General features: G+C 39.3%; 1 protein-coding gene across 1 annotated transcript in view; it reads left to right on the top strand.

Annotated features, from left to right (window-relative positions):
- Positions 1-16,642, top strand: part of LOC306857999 (ADAMTS-like protein 3) — a 229,181-nt gene that overhangs the window by 120,191 nt on the left and 92,348 nt on the right. The window contains exon 5 of the mRNA XM_079398333.1: positions 7,482-7,527. Within this exon, the coding sequence (XP_079254459.1) occupies positions 7,482-7,527 (46 nt within the window). The remainder of the gene's footprint in view (positions 1-7,481; positions 7,528-16,642) is intronic.

Here is a 16,642-nt window from a genome sequence, read left to right as displayed (position 1 = left end):
AGTAGAGTCTGGTGCTAGCAACACCAAGATCATGGGTTCGATTCCCAGGGAAAGCAAGAGCTGATAAAATGTATAAACTGTAACTTGAATGTAAGTCGCTTTGGATAAAAGCGTCTGCTAAATGCATAAATGTAAATGTCAAAATGATCACGAACGGTGAGCAAAATTCCCAGAACCACACGGGGGGACCTAGTGAATGACCTGCAGAGAGCTGGGACCAAAGTAACAAAGACTACCATCAGTAATACACTACGCCGCCAGGGACTCAATCCTGCAGTGCCAGACATGTCCCCCTGCTTAAGCCAGTTCATGTCCGGGCCTGTCTGAAGTTTGCTAGAGAGCATTTGGATGATCCAGAAGAGGATTGGGAGAATGTCATATGGTCAGATGAAACCAAAATAGAACTTTTTGGTAAAAACTCAACTTGTCGTGTTTGGAGGAGAAAGAATGCTGAGTTGCATCCAAAGAACCCCATACCTACTGTGAAGCATGGGGGTGGAAACATCATGCTTTGGGGCTGTTTTTCTGCAAAGGGACCAGGACGACTGATCCGTGTAAAGGAAAGAATGAATGGGGCCATGTATCGTGAGATTTTGAGTGAAACCTCCTTCCATCAGCAAGGGAATTGAAGATGAAACGTGGCTGGGTCTTTCAGCATGACAATAATCCCAAACACACCGCCCGGGCAACGAAGGAGTGGCTTCGTAAGAAGCATTTCATGGTCCTGGAGTGGCCTAGCCAGACTCCAGATCTCAACCCCATAGAAAATCTGTGGAGGGAGTTGAAAGTCCATGTTGTCCAGCGACAGCCCCAAAACATCACTGCTCTAGAGGAGATCTGCATGGAGGAATGGGCCAAAATACCAGCAACAGTGTGTGAAAACCTTGTGAAGACTTACAGAAAACGTCTGACCTCTGTCATTGCCAACAAAGGGTATATAACAAAGTATTGAGATGAACTTTTGTTATTGATCAAATACTTATTTTCCACCATAATTTGCAAATAAATTCTTTAAAAACCAGACAATGTGATTTCCTGGATTCTTTCCCCCCATTCTGTCTCTCATAGTTGAAGTGTACCTATGATGAAAATTACAGGCCTCTCTCATATTTTTAAGTGGGAGAACTTGCACAATTGGTGGCTGACTAAATACTTTTTTGCCCAACTGTATTTGTTATCTGTCTTCACAGACCAGAGCACAGTAAAAGAAATCCTGTCAAATATCTGTGTTTGTCATATTGTGCTCTACATGACAGCGCCACAGTAGATTTCAGTCATCAACAGCATATATCTGTCATTGTGATGTCAGGCCGCTCGTGGTTATGGCTGACCTCAGAGAGGACCGAGAAGTGCTTCATTTCAAGAAAGAATGGAAAACATGACATACACTTTGGATTTAACAGTCTGTCTTTCTCCCTTCTTCTAATTCCACTTCTATTTCTGCCTCACTTTCCCCTTCTAAAGGGAAGGAAAAAAGTTTTGTTGCTCAAATAATAATGTAAGTACACATTGCATTAATTATGCATGTGCATAATTTACATGATTTAGAATATATTACAGCGAAGTCATTGTCATTAAAATGAAGCCAAGAGAATTGAATCATTCATGGATACAGAAAAATGTGTTTTCTGTGTATAATATTAGTCTTGAAATGCTAATTTGCTTGTTTTGTTTTTAGCTAATTTTAGTTTCTTGAACATTAAAGTAAACTTTGCTGAAGTAAAGTTTGCTAGCTTCGAAGGCGAAATGTCTGGTTTTTTTTGTTTTTTTTTTAAACACTTATCCCAGCTTAATATGCTTAGATATTCATCAGATGCTTCTCCTGAAAAGTGTAACCCACTGTGGGGATATAAAAATATTGTTTGACTAGCCAAACACAGCAACACTATAAACCCAAATAAGTTGGCAAAAGTAAAAAAACAAACTGGAGTTAGTTACCTCAAAGTTTAAAGTTTAAATTAAGTTTAAAAAGTTTAATTAAAGTTAAACTAAATAAAAGTTAAAGTTTATTTTATTATTTTGTACTCATACATGTATAATTGCTCTTGAAATATCTGAGTATGCTAACTTATTGATTTTGAGCATTAGGGTTTACAGTAAACACTGGCTTAAGCAATGGTGCAAATTTTAGGAAATGTCTGTCTATCTTTTACTCACTCGAAAAATGCACAAATTGCTTGCATTGGTTAATATGTTGGAGACAATTCCACTCTTAAGTGATATTTGGGTATAAGCTGATCCTTGCTTGTTTTGTCCCCTTGTCATATACTGCTTAAATCAAGATTTAGACCCATTAGCCCCTGCTGGTAGATGTTGTGCAGGTGAAAAGCATTGAGATTTTCCATTATAATGAAATGCTTTTTTTTTTTTTTTGCAAGAAACACACACCGTATCTAAATAGCTTGTATTTCATTATAGTAGATGATTTACTGGAAATGTTTTTGGAGGACTCTCTTTTTGGATGGACTTCACAGAAATGCACCTGACATAAGCTCAGTTGTTAATAAAAGGTTTGGTACAGTACTGAGTCCCATTCGCCAATCAACGCTGCCATGATGTTATTTTCCTACTGCTCTGGTGTAATTAGTCACATGCTATTTACGACTCAGATGATTGGCTCCAAACCTGAGAGATAAATTATGTACTTTCGAGTGACTAACTCCCACTGAAATGAATGGAAACACTAACGGATCGCTCTTTCCAGGTGTATCGGACCTCACTGAAGCAAGCAGAGCAGTGTTTTGATAGCACAGCAGTGGAAATCACCCAATTAATGACTTTTTTAGAACTGTTTATGCACATTAATACTGGGATAGATATCTGTTTTTTTTATTGTGTTGGATGCAATTGTGTTTTTGTAGCACACTGCCCATTACTTCATTGCTGGAAGGTAGATGCCAAGAGCTAAAGCAATGCATGTAGAAAATGGAAGTCATGCACCATTTGAGCCGCGATACTCATTTAAAGCTAATTGACCGGTTAGATCTGACTGAAAACAAGAGAAAAGGCCAATTACGGCTTGCTTCAGGTCTCATTGGAAATGCTTCTGCTGACCCTCAACGTAAAATTGTTCTCAATGATTTGCAATTAAATGCTTCCTGTGTGAAGATTAGTTTTTTCCAAGAATATCCAAACAAAATGCAGAACGGTTTCAAGTCACTTTGATTAATGCCGCCTGAATTTATTTGACAAAAATACAGGAATAACAGAAATACTATGAAATATATATTGTTATTGTTATTGTTCTTATTCTTATTTATATTGTTCTTGAGTTAATTTGACATATAGTTTGGGAATTCATACAACTACAAATCTTTTTTCCCAAATCAATAACTATTTTGATATTTGATGCCACTTCATCCACGCACAGAAAAATGCCTTGCACAGATAAAGTCTTTGCAATATTAAACAGACCATCATGAGTTTGCTGTGTGCTGCTGGAATAACCTCGGCTCTCTTCCTCCTTTTGTTTATTGTCAGTAGAACTTTAGAAGAGCTGCAGCGGCGGGCCAGCTTGTGTTGTGATTGCGTTCTGCTGATTACAGGAAGATCTGGAAGTGATTCCACAGCTGATTATGTGGTCAGCGAACAAAGACGCTCTTTCTGAATCGTAGCATCCGAGCAATATCGCTTGCACACAGGCCAGAGCACCTGTTAAAGAGCACTGCAGCAGAAATAACAGACATCGATAGTTTGGAGTGGAGACAGGGCAGGCTGTAGTTGACCTGAAAGAGAAGACTGACCATAGAAAAAGACAGTTTAACCAAATAACTCTATTCTACCCCTTGAAGCAGCCTTAGGAATGCAGTGCATGCATGTTGAATTATTGAATTACTGTAGATTGCAGTACTGTTCAAAAAGCTTGGGGTCAGTAAAATTTAGTAAAAATTTACAACAAAAGTCAACTTTCTGTTCATCAAACTATTCTTAAAAAATTCTCACAATATCAGAATAGGAAGCCACACAACTGTTTTCAACATCGATAATAATGAGATGTTTATTGAACAAAATTAGCATATTAGTGTGATTTCTGAACATTTTAGTATCAAGATACTATTATAGTTTTTAATTTTTTAAATATATATTCTCAATTTTTTATTTTATTTACCGTCTTAATTAAGTTGTAATAATTTTGTTGTGTATAGTTTGCATTATTAATTATGAATTATTAATTTTGTATTAGTTATTTGTTGTCTTGGTAACTATTTGAAATAAAGCATTTTTAAATATATTTTATTTCAGTTAATATTTAATTTATTTCAACTAAGAATTTTCTAATGGTTTTCATTTTAGTTTCTGTTTAACTGTAATAACCCTGTTTCTGAAGGATAATGTGACACTGAAGACTGAAAATTCACCGTTACCATCAAAGGAATAAATTTTATTTAAAAAAAATATTGTAATAGAAAACTTATTTTAGGCTGTATTAATATTTTTCAATATTTCTGTTTATAATATATTTTTAATCAAATAAATGCACCCTTGGTGAGCATAAGAGACTTAAATATAAAAATATAAAAAATATCAATCAAAAAATCTAAAATCTTACAGACTCAATTTTTAAATGGTAGTGTAAATTTCAGTGCCAAGAAAAATACAAAATCAAATGTTTTTAATTACATGTTCAGTAGCTTTAAATCGCACAATTTTTCCGCTCTACTGTTAAATAATATATTTCAGACAACTCTTAAAATGGTACATAGGAACATTACAAACTGTGACTGATCACTGACTGACAGAAGTCATATGAGCTGCATTCTCTTGCGTGACTCATTATTTGGTCTGACTGCCAAATGTTAAGATTTTTTTTTTTTTTTTTTTACACAAACTTGAATTAAAAATGAAACAGCCATTTCTATGATAACTATCTCTTGCTGAATTATCTATGCAGCAAATTGATATTATGCGACAACAATATAGCAATGTGGAATAATCTCTTACTTTTTAAAAATAAATAGTATGCAGTATGCAGTGCACACTGTGCAGTATTCAGTAGGGCTGTAATACTCGAGTCCGGTCTCGAGACATTTTTCTATCGTCTCGGACTTGTCTCGGACTCGTTGGTGTTTGCACTCGGACTTGTCTCGGACTTGGTTATTGGACTCGCCAAATGTTCTCGTTGGTCTCGACCGAGTCCAGCATTATGCTTTTTTTCTCCTTCAAAACAAAACTACATTCGCATGTCGCGCCTAAAAACGCGTGGAAAAAGCTATGCGCGCGGCTGTCTCCTTCTTTCCAAAGCACTTTGTAGCCTGCGCTCTATGCTCGCGCTCCTGTGGCGTCTGCCGTTGCTAAGCAACCATGACCTATGCTCTCCATGAAGACGCGGCGGTTTCAGCAAAGGATAAATGGATTTCCAGCACTAAAAATCCCTTGCAGTAGCTCTGCAACTACATTTATTTAAAAAATGGCTATCCTTGTACAGCTATGATCAGCTGTCTCTCCATCTTGGCTTAGCTTTCACTTTTGTTACGGGAAAGGATGAAGCTGATTGGCTGGTTCTTGTCACATGACCCACGGTGCACTTGCTGGTTCTGAAAAGTTTAGATGTTTCTAATTCATTTTTCTATCTGTTAGATTGTGTTTTATTAACGTCTACACCTACCCCAGCCCTAAACTTACTCTTTACAATAATTAAATAATAATTATTGTTGTACAGTGTGACAAATTATGCTGTATTTATGTGCGCATGCCCAGTACCGCCAAACGTATCCCTTATAGCCTTGACTCATCTGAACGCCTTTGATTGGCCATTGCACTAATAAACTCAATGGAATCATATGTTGTAACGCTCGCGCTGTTAAAAAAAAAAAAAGTTTTTTTGTTGGCCCTAATATGCACAGTTAATTATTCATTTATTTATTAAGTAATCATCATTGCAAGAAAAAAAAAGAAAAAAAAAAACTCCACTGTTATCACACATCGCATAATTTCCTCATTTCGTGCAGGACTATTATTACAAAGGCAAAATCAATGCAAATCAGTGGATATGTCTAAAAAGTTGAAGTTGCACTTCAGCTTGTGTGAAATTGCTAGAGTGAAATTAACACTCCTGGGAATACATGTGAGACCACACTCAAGAGAGTGAAATAAGAGTCAGTGTTAATTTAACACTTATTTCACACTTGAGTGTGGTCTCACATATACTCCCAGGAGAGTTCATTTCACCCTGGATGTTTTGCTGTGTACCTAAAGTAAATAAAATTTAAATAAAGTAAATAAAAATAATTTGATCCTACAGCTCCAAACTTGGTCCTAGAGGGCCGGTGTCCTGCAGAGTTTAGCTCCAACCCTAATTAAACACACTTGAACCAGCTAATCAAGCTCTTAGACACACTAGAAACTTCCAGATAGGTGTGTTAAGCCAGTTGGAACTAAAGTCTGCAGGGCATTGGCCCTCCAGGATCTAGTTTGAAGACCCCTGTCGTACAGAGTTGTTGCTTTGCACACTGCTTTTTGATCATTACAAATAATAATGCAAAATTATTTTCTTAGAATAGAAGATATGCTGTCTCTCGCATCACATACATTATCAATAATTGAGTATGTGGTCTTGAAGAGGATCCTTTTTTTCTCTCATTTGGACTCGGTCTTGACTTGGACTCAAAATTTTTCGACTTGGACTTGGACTTGAGCCTCTTTGGACTCGGTCTCGACTAGTCCTGGTCTTGGACTTGTCTTGGACTCGACAAAGCTGGACTTGACTCCAGCTCTAGTATTCAGTAAATAAAACTATAATTTCATCCTAAATTGTGTCTCTCAAGGGCAGGACGATTGCAGAGAAAGATTGAGATCTTAATAACACTTAATTGCACGCTGTCGCTCTTTTGTTAGTTTTGATTGCTTCTTATGTCCTCATTTGTAAGTCGCTTTGGATAAAAGCGTCTGCTAAATGACTAAATAAATAAATAAATAATAACAGTCTGGTTGCATCTTCCTTCCACTCTTCAGAAGTCTTGTGATGTGAACCTTTTCTGTTTAGGGTGACTGTGATAGGCTAATGATAGGCTAATGTTTTTAGGCTGAGTTAATAGGACATTTAGAAAGTCGATATCCTGTTGGTTATTGTCAATATCTTTCTGGTTTTCTCTCTATTTCTGTCTAAAATGCACTTATACTTGATTGACAGTATTGTTGTTATTACCTGACTAGTCTAAGTGAAAAAATATTTCACAATAGAAAATAAAGCTTTTTTTTTGGTCGAGGGAATTTATTTTTTTGAATTTATTTCATATAGCATGTATTCATTTTGTTCTCAAGAAGCGCACAAATAGACAAAGAGTCCCACAAACGAGTGAGTGGTTTAAAGAGAGAATAATCAAGAGCAGGTCTGAAAATCATTACTGTAGGGATAAATAGTAGTCCCTTTCCCCTTGATAGTGTACTGTAATATTGAGACAAAAGATGGAGGGGCTGCACCCCAAAGAAGAACAATGACTTTGTAACATATCTGATTTTGTTGTTTTGTGTTTGTTCCACAGGAACTGTGAGGGCAGGAACATCCGCTACAGAACATGCAGCAATACAGTAAGTCAATGTTATGAGGCCCACCAGCAATCTGTGTCTGCAGAAGCAGGTTTGCACAGAATTGGAGAGCCTGTTGTTCATAAAATTATACAGATCCCTCATACCTTGCCTGTTCATTTATTAGATATTTGTACTATTTTGGTCATTCATTCATCCTGTTACCAGTAAGAGTGTAGCACCCACAGCTCTGTTTAACAGTTTTATGTTTAAATTCCATAGTGAAGTTTTTTAAAAACCCTGTGAAAATAAAAATATTTACAGATGACTGTACTACTGTATATACCAAATACAATATTTATATATATTATATATAGATATTTTTTAACTTACAGTGCTTGGGATGAATTCTCGAGTAGGGAGCACAGTGCTCTATCTTCCTCCGAGGAAGGGCGGGAGCAGCCCCAACGTGTTCATTCAGGGAGCGTCACCTCTCGTACTCCTCAGAATTTTGGAGTCAGAGTGGCACTCCCGGGCCGAAGGCTTCTAGCAGGAGGCGGATCTGCGGACTGTCATTTTTGCTGGATAATCTTCGGCTAAAACATCCTGACGCCTATGGCCCAGGACTTTTGAGGGCCAGCACCCTCTGGGGAAGAGCAGTGCACACCTCATTATACGGTGCCCGTCTCTCCTCAGTGCCCTCAGGCGATCAGTCTGCCAACCCTGCCGGTGTTTCAGGGCGCAGCGGTCTCTAGAGCAGCTAGATCGGCTGTCACCTGCCGGTCCTCTGCTTCAGGGCACCGAGCTAGCAGCTCTAAGTATACTAGAGGCCAGTCTCGAGACACTGATTCCCTTAGTAGACTATTTGGCAGCATGGAAACTACTGCCAAACGTGTCCCGGTGGGTCCTGCTAATATCTGATGATAAAAACTATGACTAAATTTATGCCGCGTCTTCGTTAATAAGACGAGACGGTACTAAAATGTTATTTGAGGACTACCAGACATTCAAAATACATCATATAGGCCAAGTTAACTGTCTTACATTATATATAGATCAGTGGTTGAAACCTTCTCGTCGTCAAGGCAAGCACAGCTCATGGTTGCTTAGCAACGGCAAACACCACGAGAGCGCAAGCTCCGGTGCGCTTTGAAAGAAGAGAAAGCGGTACAACTTGCATTTCTAGATACGAATTGTGAACGCTTCATGTTTTCAAATTGTATATTCTGCCACATATTGATGTCTCTGGGCTAAGACCCGGGTATCCATTCACCCTAGAACCGTCCCTGCCTAGAATCTGTATATCTAACATCACAGACATTCAAAAAGACAAACTAAGAACTTGACCTCTCAACGTAGTTATTATAGTGTCATCGAACCACCGTTTTAGCCCCGCCCCAAAAAAACCTGAACACAGAATTGCTGAAAAACTGTTTAATGGTTTAACTCCACAATTCAGTACTACATAGTTCAGAGTGTTTGTAATGTGTTTCAGCAATACATTTCTAACATTTGTAATGTGTTTAGAAACAATTCTCATAATTCTCTTTACACAGACTTTTTAAATAATATATACTTAAGTAAACCTACTGTATCTGAAAAAATTGTTTAATCTGTATCTCTACCAAAAAATGAAAATTTATTCCAGTTTTTCCAAATTCAATCCTTGATTCAAATTTCTCATAAGCTTAATTGATTTGGTCTAAAGCAGTGCTTGAAGTGGGCCGGTATGCACTAGCGTCACTTATATTTTAGCCTTTAGAGTACCTGCACTTTTTTGTGCGTACTGGCACTTCTGACATGTTGCCTGTACTATCGTCAAAATCGTCAGGGTCTGGGTTATTAGGCTATATGATCCCGTATATGATTAGAAATTATATAGAAACTATGTAAATCACACTACCCAGGCCAGATCACCTCTCATCTCGTCCAATCACTTGAATGAACGCAAGCAGAGTCCGTCTACTTCATTGTGTGGTGCACGAGAGCATGTCAGGGGAGGCATGTGGAGTAGTAGAATAATAATTAATTATTTATTACTAATTTGAATTAGTACTTTATAACGAAAATTATATCTTAAAATGAAAAGAAGCAGGCTTTGGCAATCGCTTCATTTTAAACCGTAAACTCCTGGAAGGTCCAAGGATCCAGTGAACGAATTCAAACAGTAAGCTCAAAACAGCGCTAATTTTATCAGCGATAAAAGATCCAGATGTCAGTAAAATTATTATTTTCAGCGTTTATTTGGCTTAAATGCAAGGGTGTTTTATAATGAACGCTGATTATACGGTGGTCAGAAATTTAGCGATTCTGAATGGATCCGTATATTAAAGGCAGACTTTAGTGGTCTTTGGCGTCTCCCTGTTTGGTATTGCAGCTTGACTTGTGCTAATTTGTATTGAAATTTATTTTTTTAATTATTGATTGATTAATTATGGCACAATACATACATTGTGAATGATTAAAAAGTACTTAATTATTTAATATAAATAAATAAATGTATGTGTGTGTGGGGGGGGCACTTCTGTTTTACCGGCACTTCTGTTTTTCCACTTCAAGCACTGGTCTAAAGAGAGAAGAATGGATTATTATTTTTGTTTGAATACTACATATAAAATAGCTACCAAAATAAATGTTGGTAACTGCAGTTTGACTAAAAGTTATGACTAAAAGTTGACAAAAATGCAATGACTTTTCATCGACTAAAACTTTGAAAGACTCAAATGACTAAAATGTGACTAAGACTATTAAGTATTTTCATCTCAAGATAAAGACTAATACTAAATCAAAAATGCCTGCCAAAATTAACACTGGTTCAGTTCTCCTCCGCCTCAGTTTAACGGGGTCATCCCCACTCTGGTGGGTCTCAAGCAGGCTCTGGTCATGGAACTGAAGTATTACTCCTTTGAGGAAGGAGGCCATCGAGGTGGTCCCTACTCAAGTAGTCGTTCCGAGGAAGTATGGAGGGCTGTGTCCTATTTTAGATCTACGTCATTTGAACCGCTCAGTCAGTTGACTGAAGTTCAGCACACTCACACTCAAACAAGTCGTGTCTCAGATCAAGTCTGAGGACTGGTTTGTCACGATCGATCTAAACGGTGCACATGTTTCCATCCTTCCTCATCACAGGAAGTTCCTGAGGTTTGCTTTTGGGGGCAAAAGCTTACCAACACAGAGTTCTTCCTTTTGGCCTTGCACTCTCATCCCACAGTTTCACGAAGTGTGTGTATGCTGCTCTGGCTCCTCCGTGATCCCAGGGCATCCGCATACTCAACCACATCATTTGGCGGTTCGACATCGAGATGTTGTTCTCACTCACATGAAAGAGCTGGGGGTTAAGACTAAATGCCAAGAAAGGTGTGCTTTCTCCATTACAGAGTACCACTTATTTCGGCGTGGTGTGGGATTCGACCAAAATGCAGGCACGTGTGTCCCCTGCTCGGTTCGAGTCGATCTTCACAACAGTCAAGAGGGTGAAAGAAGGCCGGTCACTCACTGCCAAGCAGATTCAGAGACTGATGGGTCTGATGGCAGCTGCATCCAAAGTGGTTACTTTTGGCCTGCTGAACATGAGACCCCTACAGTGGTGGCGTAAGACCAAGGGTTTCTCCCCGAGGGGAAACCCGCTTCGCTCCTGGTCGCTGTGTATGCTAGCGATGGATGCGTCTCTCACCGGTTGGGGAGCGGTCATGAGTGGCCACTCGGCCCGTGGTCTGTGAAGTGGTCGCCATCTCATGTGGCACATCAACTGCTTGTAGATGCTGGCCGTGTTTCTAGCATTAAAACACTTTCTCCCAGATTTAAGAGTTCGCCATGTGTTGGTGCGCACCGGCAGCACAGCGGTGGTCTCTTATATCAACTACCAAGGCGGTCTGCGTTCGCGCCCCCTGTACAGGCTGGCATGCCAGATTCTTGTGTGGTCCCAGGGCAAACTCCTCTCGCTGAGAACAGTTCATATTCCTGGGCATCTCAAGATGGGAGCAGACATCCTGTCGAGGCAGGGGCTGAGGCATGGGGAATGGAGACTTCACCCCGAGTTGGTGAAGCAGACATGGAGAGTTTGGTCAGGCTCAGGTGGACCTGTTTGCGACTCGAGAGACATCGCATTGTCCCCTATGGTTCTCTCTAATGGTGCATTCACACCGGACGCGACTTGCGCGAATAAATCGCGCTATTCGCGCGTAGTTGGACGCGTGAACATTTTGGGTTTACTCGCTTCATTCGCGTGTGAAATACGCTTCATTCGCGCGTGAAATTCACTGCACAACAGACGCGAATTCGCGTCATGGGCAGGGCTTCTGCCAGGGGGCACAATGACTGCCACAGAGAGCATATGTATAGAATTTGGCAAATAAAATCACCTTTATGTGCTATGGAAACACTGGACCCGTGTATTTCAGCCGAGAATGTAGTTGTTTAAAACTCAAATCTGCTGTTTATTTACAAAAACAGCCCCTATTTGAAAATGTGCTTTGCCGATTTCGGAGCCGTGAGCTCCAGGCGATCACCGGGCGCTCGTGCTCATGTATGCTATGGCGTTCCGATCGGCTCTTTAATATGACTTTGCTACATGCACTCGTCTCAATGAACGTGACGTCTGCGTCTGCCGAACGTCTAGTCTGCGTCTGCCACATCACTCGTTCGTGTGCCGAACGTGACGTCTGCGTCTGCCGAACGTGACGTCTGCCATAGTCTGCTGCAACGGCGGTTTCCAGCACATTCCACTCACTCATTCTTTATTATTTTTTCCCACTGATCTTCAGTTGTATTTAATTAAGTGATTTTACCTGTATAGCTTTTATTCCAAATAGTAATGAATTTACACAAATGTTCATGTTAAAATATTTGTTTGCCATTGTTTCTTGTCAACATATGCACAGATAGCCTACTTATCAAGAAATCATGTAGCCTAGGCTACTATTCACCACTAGGAGTCTCTTGACCAACACAAAAGAGTAGTTGTAAACATTTGGGCTGATTTAACTAACATAAATAATATTTGTAATAGCCTATGTAATGTTTAATTTTAGAGTTTAGAAATATTTCGTTTTCGAGTTTCGCAGAAGTTTGATTGACAGGCGATCTGACAGTTAACAGAATTACACTAAAAAACAGTTAGGCCTACACCTCAAAAGAGAAAGGTGAGCACAGTTTATTAGTATTAAGCTATTATTATTATTTAGCCTAAATGTCTTTGCTTGTGCATAAAAACATTTAGATTTGTATCAGGTACAGAAATATTTTGGCATAATAGTCATAAAAGCCGGAAGAGAATTAACATAGACCCAGAGTTTCTCTTTCAAGTCTCCCATGGTTTTTAACATCACACTTAAACAACATATCCTGATTTTATTTACATATCCACATTTATTATCATTAGCCTATAAACCACCTATAAATCAGCTCTCTGTATGGTTCCAGAGATGGCTCTTCTCATTCAGCACTGCGGGAAAATAATTTGGCCTTAGAAATCCAGTAAAATCAAAAAAAAAAAAAAATCCATATTAATTTGTGAATATTTTAAATGTTTAATAAAGGGGCAGAACGTCATAAACAAAAGTCAAATAATAGTTTACAAACTATTTAAAAAAAAGTTTACAGTCGTTTTTTTTTTTTCACCACAGGTGACTTATATATATATAAAAAAATAGTAGCCTATTTTTCAATTCTATTCTTCTATTTAAAGGATCTACAGAAAACGCGATCGAGTTGTCTGTTTTCTAGTCTACCAAAGTCCTGTAGCCTAGGCCTTTTAAAACTATATAAAAAAACACAATAACAACCCCAACAATAAGCTATAAAAATGCAATAGCCTATATCAAGTTTGTTTCTTCATATTTCTATCTTTGTGGGGGCATTTGGCCCTCAAAATGTGGGTTAAACAACACACACACAATATCCTATATATAAATCACAGACGCAGACATCACGTTATAAAACAGACGCAAGTGTCACGTTCATTGAGACGAGTGCATGTTGCAAAGTCATATTAAAGAACCGATCGCAACCGCTGGCACACTGCACTGAGCCATGTTGAGTAGAGTGTTAAATACGTGTTAGAGAAAAAAATAATTAATAACTTCACTGCCACACGTGAATGATGCGTGACGTCTGACTCGACACTTCACTGCCACGCGTGATTTACGTGACGTCTGCGTGACGTCTGCATCACGTCTGCGTCTTAAAATGAATGGAATAAATAGCAGAAAGAAAAAAAAAATAAGACGTTGAGTGAGACGTTCATTGAGACGAGTGCATGTAGCAAAGTCATATTAAAGAGCCGATCGGAACGCCATAGTATGCCGAAGAGAGGAGCATAACCTCGGCTAGTCTGACATTTGCCGCTGGCTCTGATGTCTCTGTAGTGGATAAACATAAGATATCACTTGTTTTGGGTAAATCTAACATGTAATCTTTGGTCTATGGTACAGCTCCGGGTATCCACATACAGCGACAATGATTTTGTCCTTTATTGTTGTTTTGATTTCTGCCTCTGCTTCACACGTCACTACTAGAGCAAGCTCCTGATTGGTTGGCGCGGCGCGAAATATCCGCCAAAGTTCAGATTTTTCAACTTGCGCGATTCGCGCGAATCTTGCGTTCCGCGCGTCAAACGCTCGAAACGCTCAATTCGCGCCGCGCCATTCGCGCGAATCGCGTCATTCGCGCCGCCTCATTCGCGCGAATCGCGCCGCAGGATGTCTAATCGCGTCTTTGCATTGACTTAACATGTAAATCACTCGCGCTTAACGCTTCATTCGCGTCTGGTGTGAATGCACCATAACTCATCCAGCTCCACGGGGGCTGGATGCCATGGTACAGACGTGGTCAAGGCTTTGTCTGTACACCTTTCCCCAATCGCTCTGCTCCCGGGAGTTCTGCAGAGAGTGCGCCGGACGGCCATAAGAGCCCCGTTCTAGCCGGGACGAGTACGCTTGGACCTGATTTCCCTTCTCAACGGCTCTCTGTGGAGATTTCCGTCAGGAGGTGATCTCCTCTCTCAGGTGGAGGGTATGATCTTTCACCCCCACTCGGAGTGGTGGAAGATATGAATCTCGTAGCTTCCGGTCTCTCAACCGAGGTTGTTGAGACCAGCCTCCAGCCCAGAATTCCCTCTACGAGGAAACTGTATGCTTTGAGGTGGAAGCTTTCACTTCTTGGTGCGGAGACCACCAGCTCGACCCAGTCAACTGCCCATTTGGTACAGTTCTGGAGTTCTTGCAGGCCTGTTTCTCTGCAGGGTTGACCCACTCCACCCTATCTCTGCGAGCGCTTGCTTCATTCCTAGAAGCTGATGCCGGTTCCACCGCACATGCTTTTATGCTTCCTGGTCTCTACGTTACCCCACCGGTGACATCTTGCCCATCCATTGGTCTGATTACACACGTGATTCAGAGCATGGTCACTCTGAAGGTGTTCCCAAAGCGTTCCGACGCAGTGTCTCATTTCCTCTCTAGGGTTACATACGTAACCTTGAGACGATTTTTTCTGTTATGCCAAAAATCATTAGGATATTAAGTAAGGAAGTTCCATGAAGATATTTTGTAAATTACCTACTGTAAATATATCAAAACTTAATTTTTGAATAGTAATATGCATTGCTAAAAACTGCATTTGGACAACCTCAAAGGCGATTTACTCAGTATTTTGATTTTTTTGCACCCTCAGACTCCAGATTTTTAAGTAGTTGTATCTCAGCCAAATATTGTCCTAACCGAACAAACCATACATCAATGGAAAGATTCAGCTTTCATATGATGTATAAATCTCAATTTAAAAAAAAAATTACCCTTATGACTGGTTTTGTGGTCCAGGGTCACATGTGGTCTGAAAGGTTTGGAAATTTGAGTCTGGAAAAGTATGGAATTTTGAAATGACAAATGTGTTGGAACCCTGCCTTTAATAAACTAATAAGCATGTTAATAAGGAGCTAGTTAATAGTCAGAATTGGTCCCTAAACTAAAGTGTTACCAAAATCTTTTACTATGTATTCTATATTTTGCATACTATGCAGTGTATTTTTCAAAATAGCATACAATATTTTGAAAAACACTATTCAAAATAGCTTATAGAATACAGTAGCCTGCATAACATGCCGAATGCAATTTTAGTTTTTACTATTTTGGCAAAAAATAAGCAATTTATATTGTTGAACATTTTGAAACACTAAACACTGTGTGAATCTGCTTGCAAAAGCTAGTGTTCCAAGGAAAAGGAAAAGTTCTATAAGATCCATTTCATGTGTGATTTTCTCTTTTATGTGCATTTTTGCATAATATAATGTAAATTATGAGGGTGGGAATGAGAAACTGGTTCTTACAACCAGATAAATGAAAAAAAAAAACTGGCATGGAACCAAATGATTTACATTTGATTTTGTTTTTTATGCAAGTGAAGTAAATTTTCTTATAGCGATGTCTGGTTTGTGAATGAATTCATTATTTCAGTTGGATCTTGGATCATTGTATTATAGGCATGATCAGTGTAGTCTGATTCGTGAACAAATAACTCTTATAACCAGTTGTTTATTTGATTCTTTGACGAATTGTTCAAATGACTCACAAACGTCTTGGTGTAACAGCTCGAAATTAAATAAAAATAAAAGTTAATGGAGTTGTTATGGAACCAGAATAGTGCCCTATGATTCAGTCAATAGTCCCCAACTACTAGACAAACTCATTTTGAGAGCTGTTAGATGCCTGTGTGTCTCAAGGACCATTTTAATCAAAAGCCAGTGTTTTTCTACCATTGAAGTGGTTTAATCTGGAATCACATTCCACCTTCACCCACAATTCCAATCAGAGCCATCTGGGAAAGATTCCCAGCATAACATTTATCCCATTTCCGTCAAAACAGTGAGAACTGATGCTCGGCCTTCCCTGTCAGGCTTTATAATTGCTGTTGATGAGGTCTATTGTCGAATTGTTCTTTTCCTGGTCCTGACGTTGAAGACTTGTGATTTGTAATTGTATCCGATGGAGACGCTTCAGTCACGGGCATCACTGATGGTCTTTGCACATGGGGGCTTCAGAGCCAATCAGATGATTAAATGAGTTCAGAGCCCCGAGCTGCAGAGGAAGAATTGTGGTTTTCTTCAGTGCACAGGAGATGACATAGGAAATATTGTTTTTCAAAACACGGAGGCCTGCCACAGTTCAATTACACTGTCACCATTCAT

The sequence above is a fragment of the Barbus barbus genome, assembly GCF_936440315.1.
Source record: "Barbus barbus genome assembly, chromosome: 1".
Classification (NCBI taxonomy): domain Eukaryota; kingdom Metazoa; phylum Chordata; class Actinopteri; order Cypriniformes; family Cyprinidae; genus Barbus; species Barbus barbus.
Note: the sequence above shows the minus strand (reverse complement) of the source record. Positions and strands in the feature narration are given on the sequence as shown.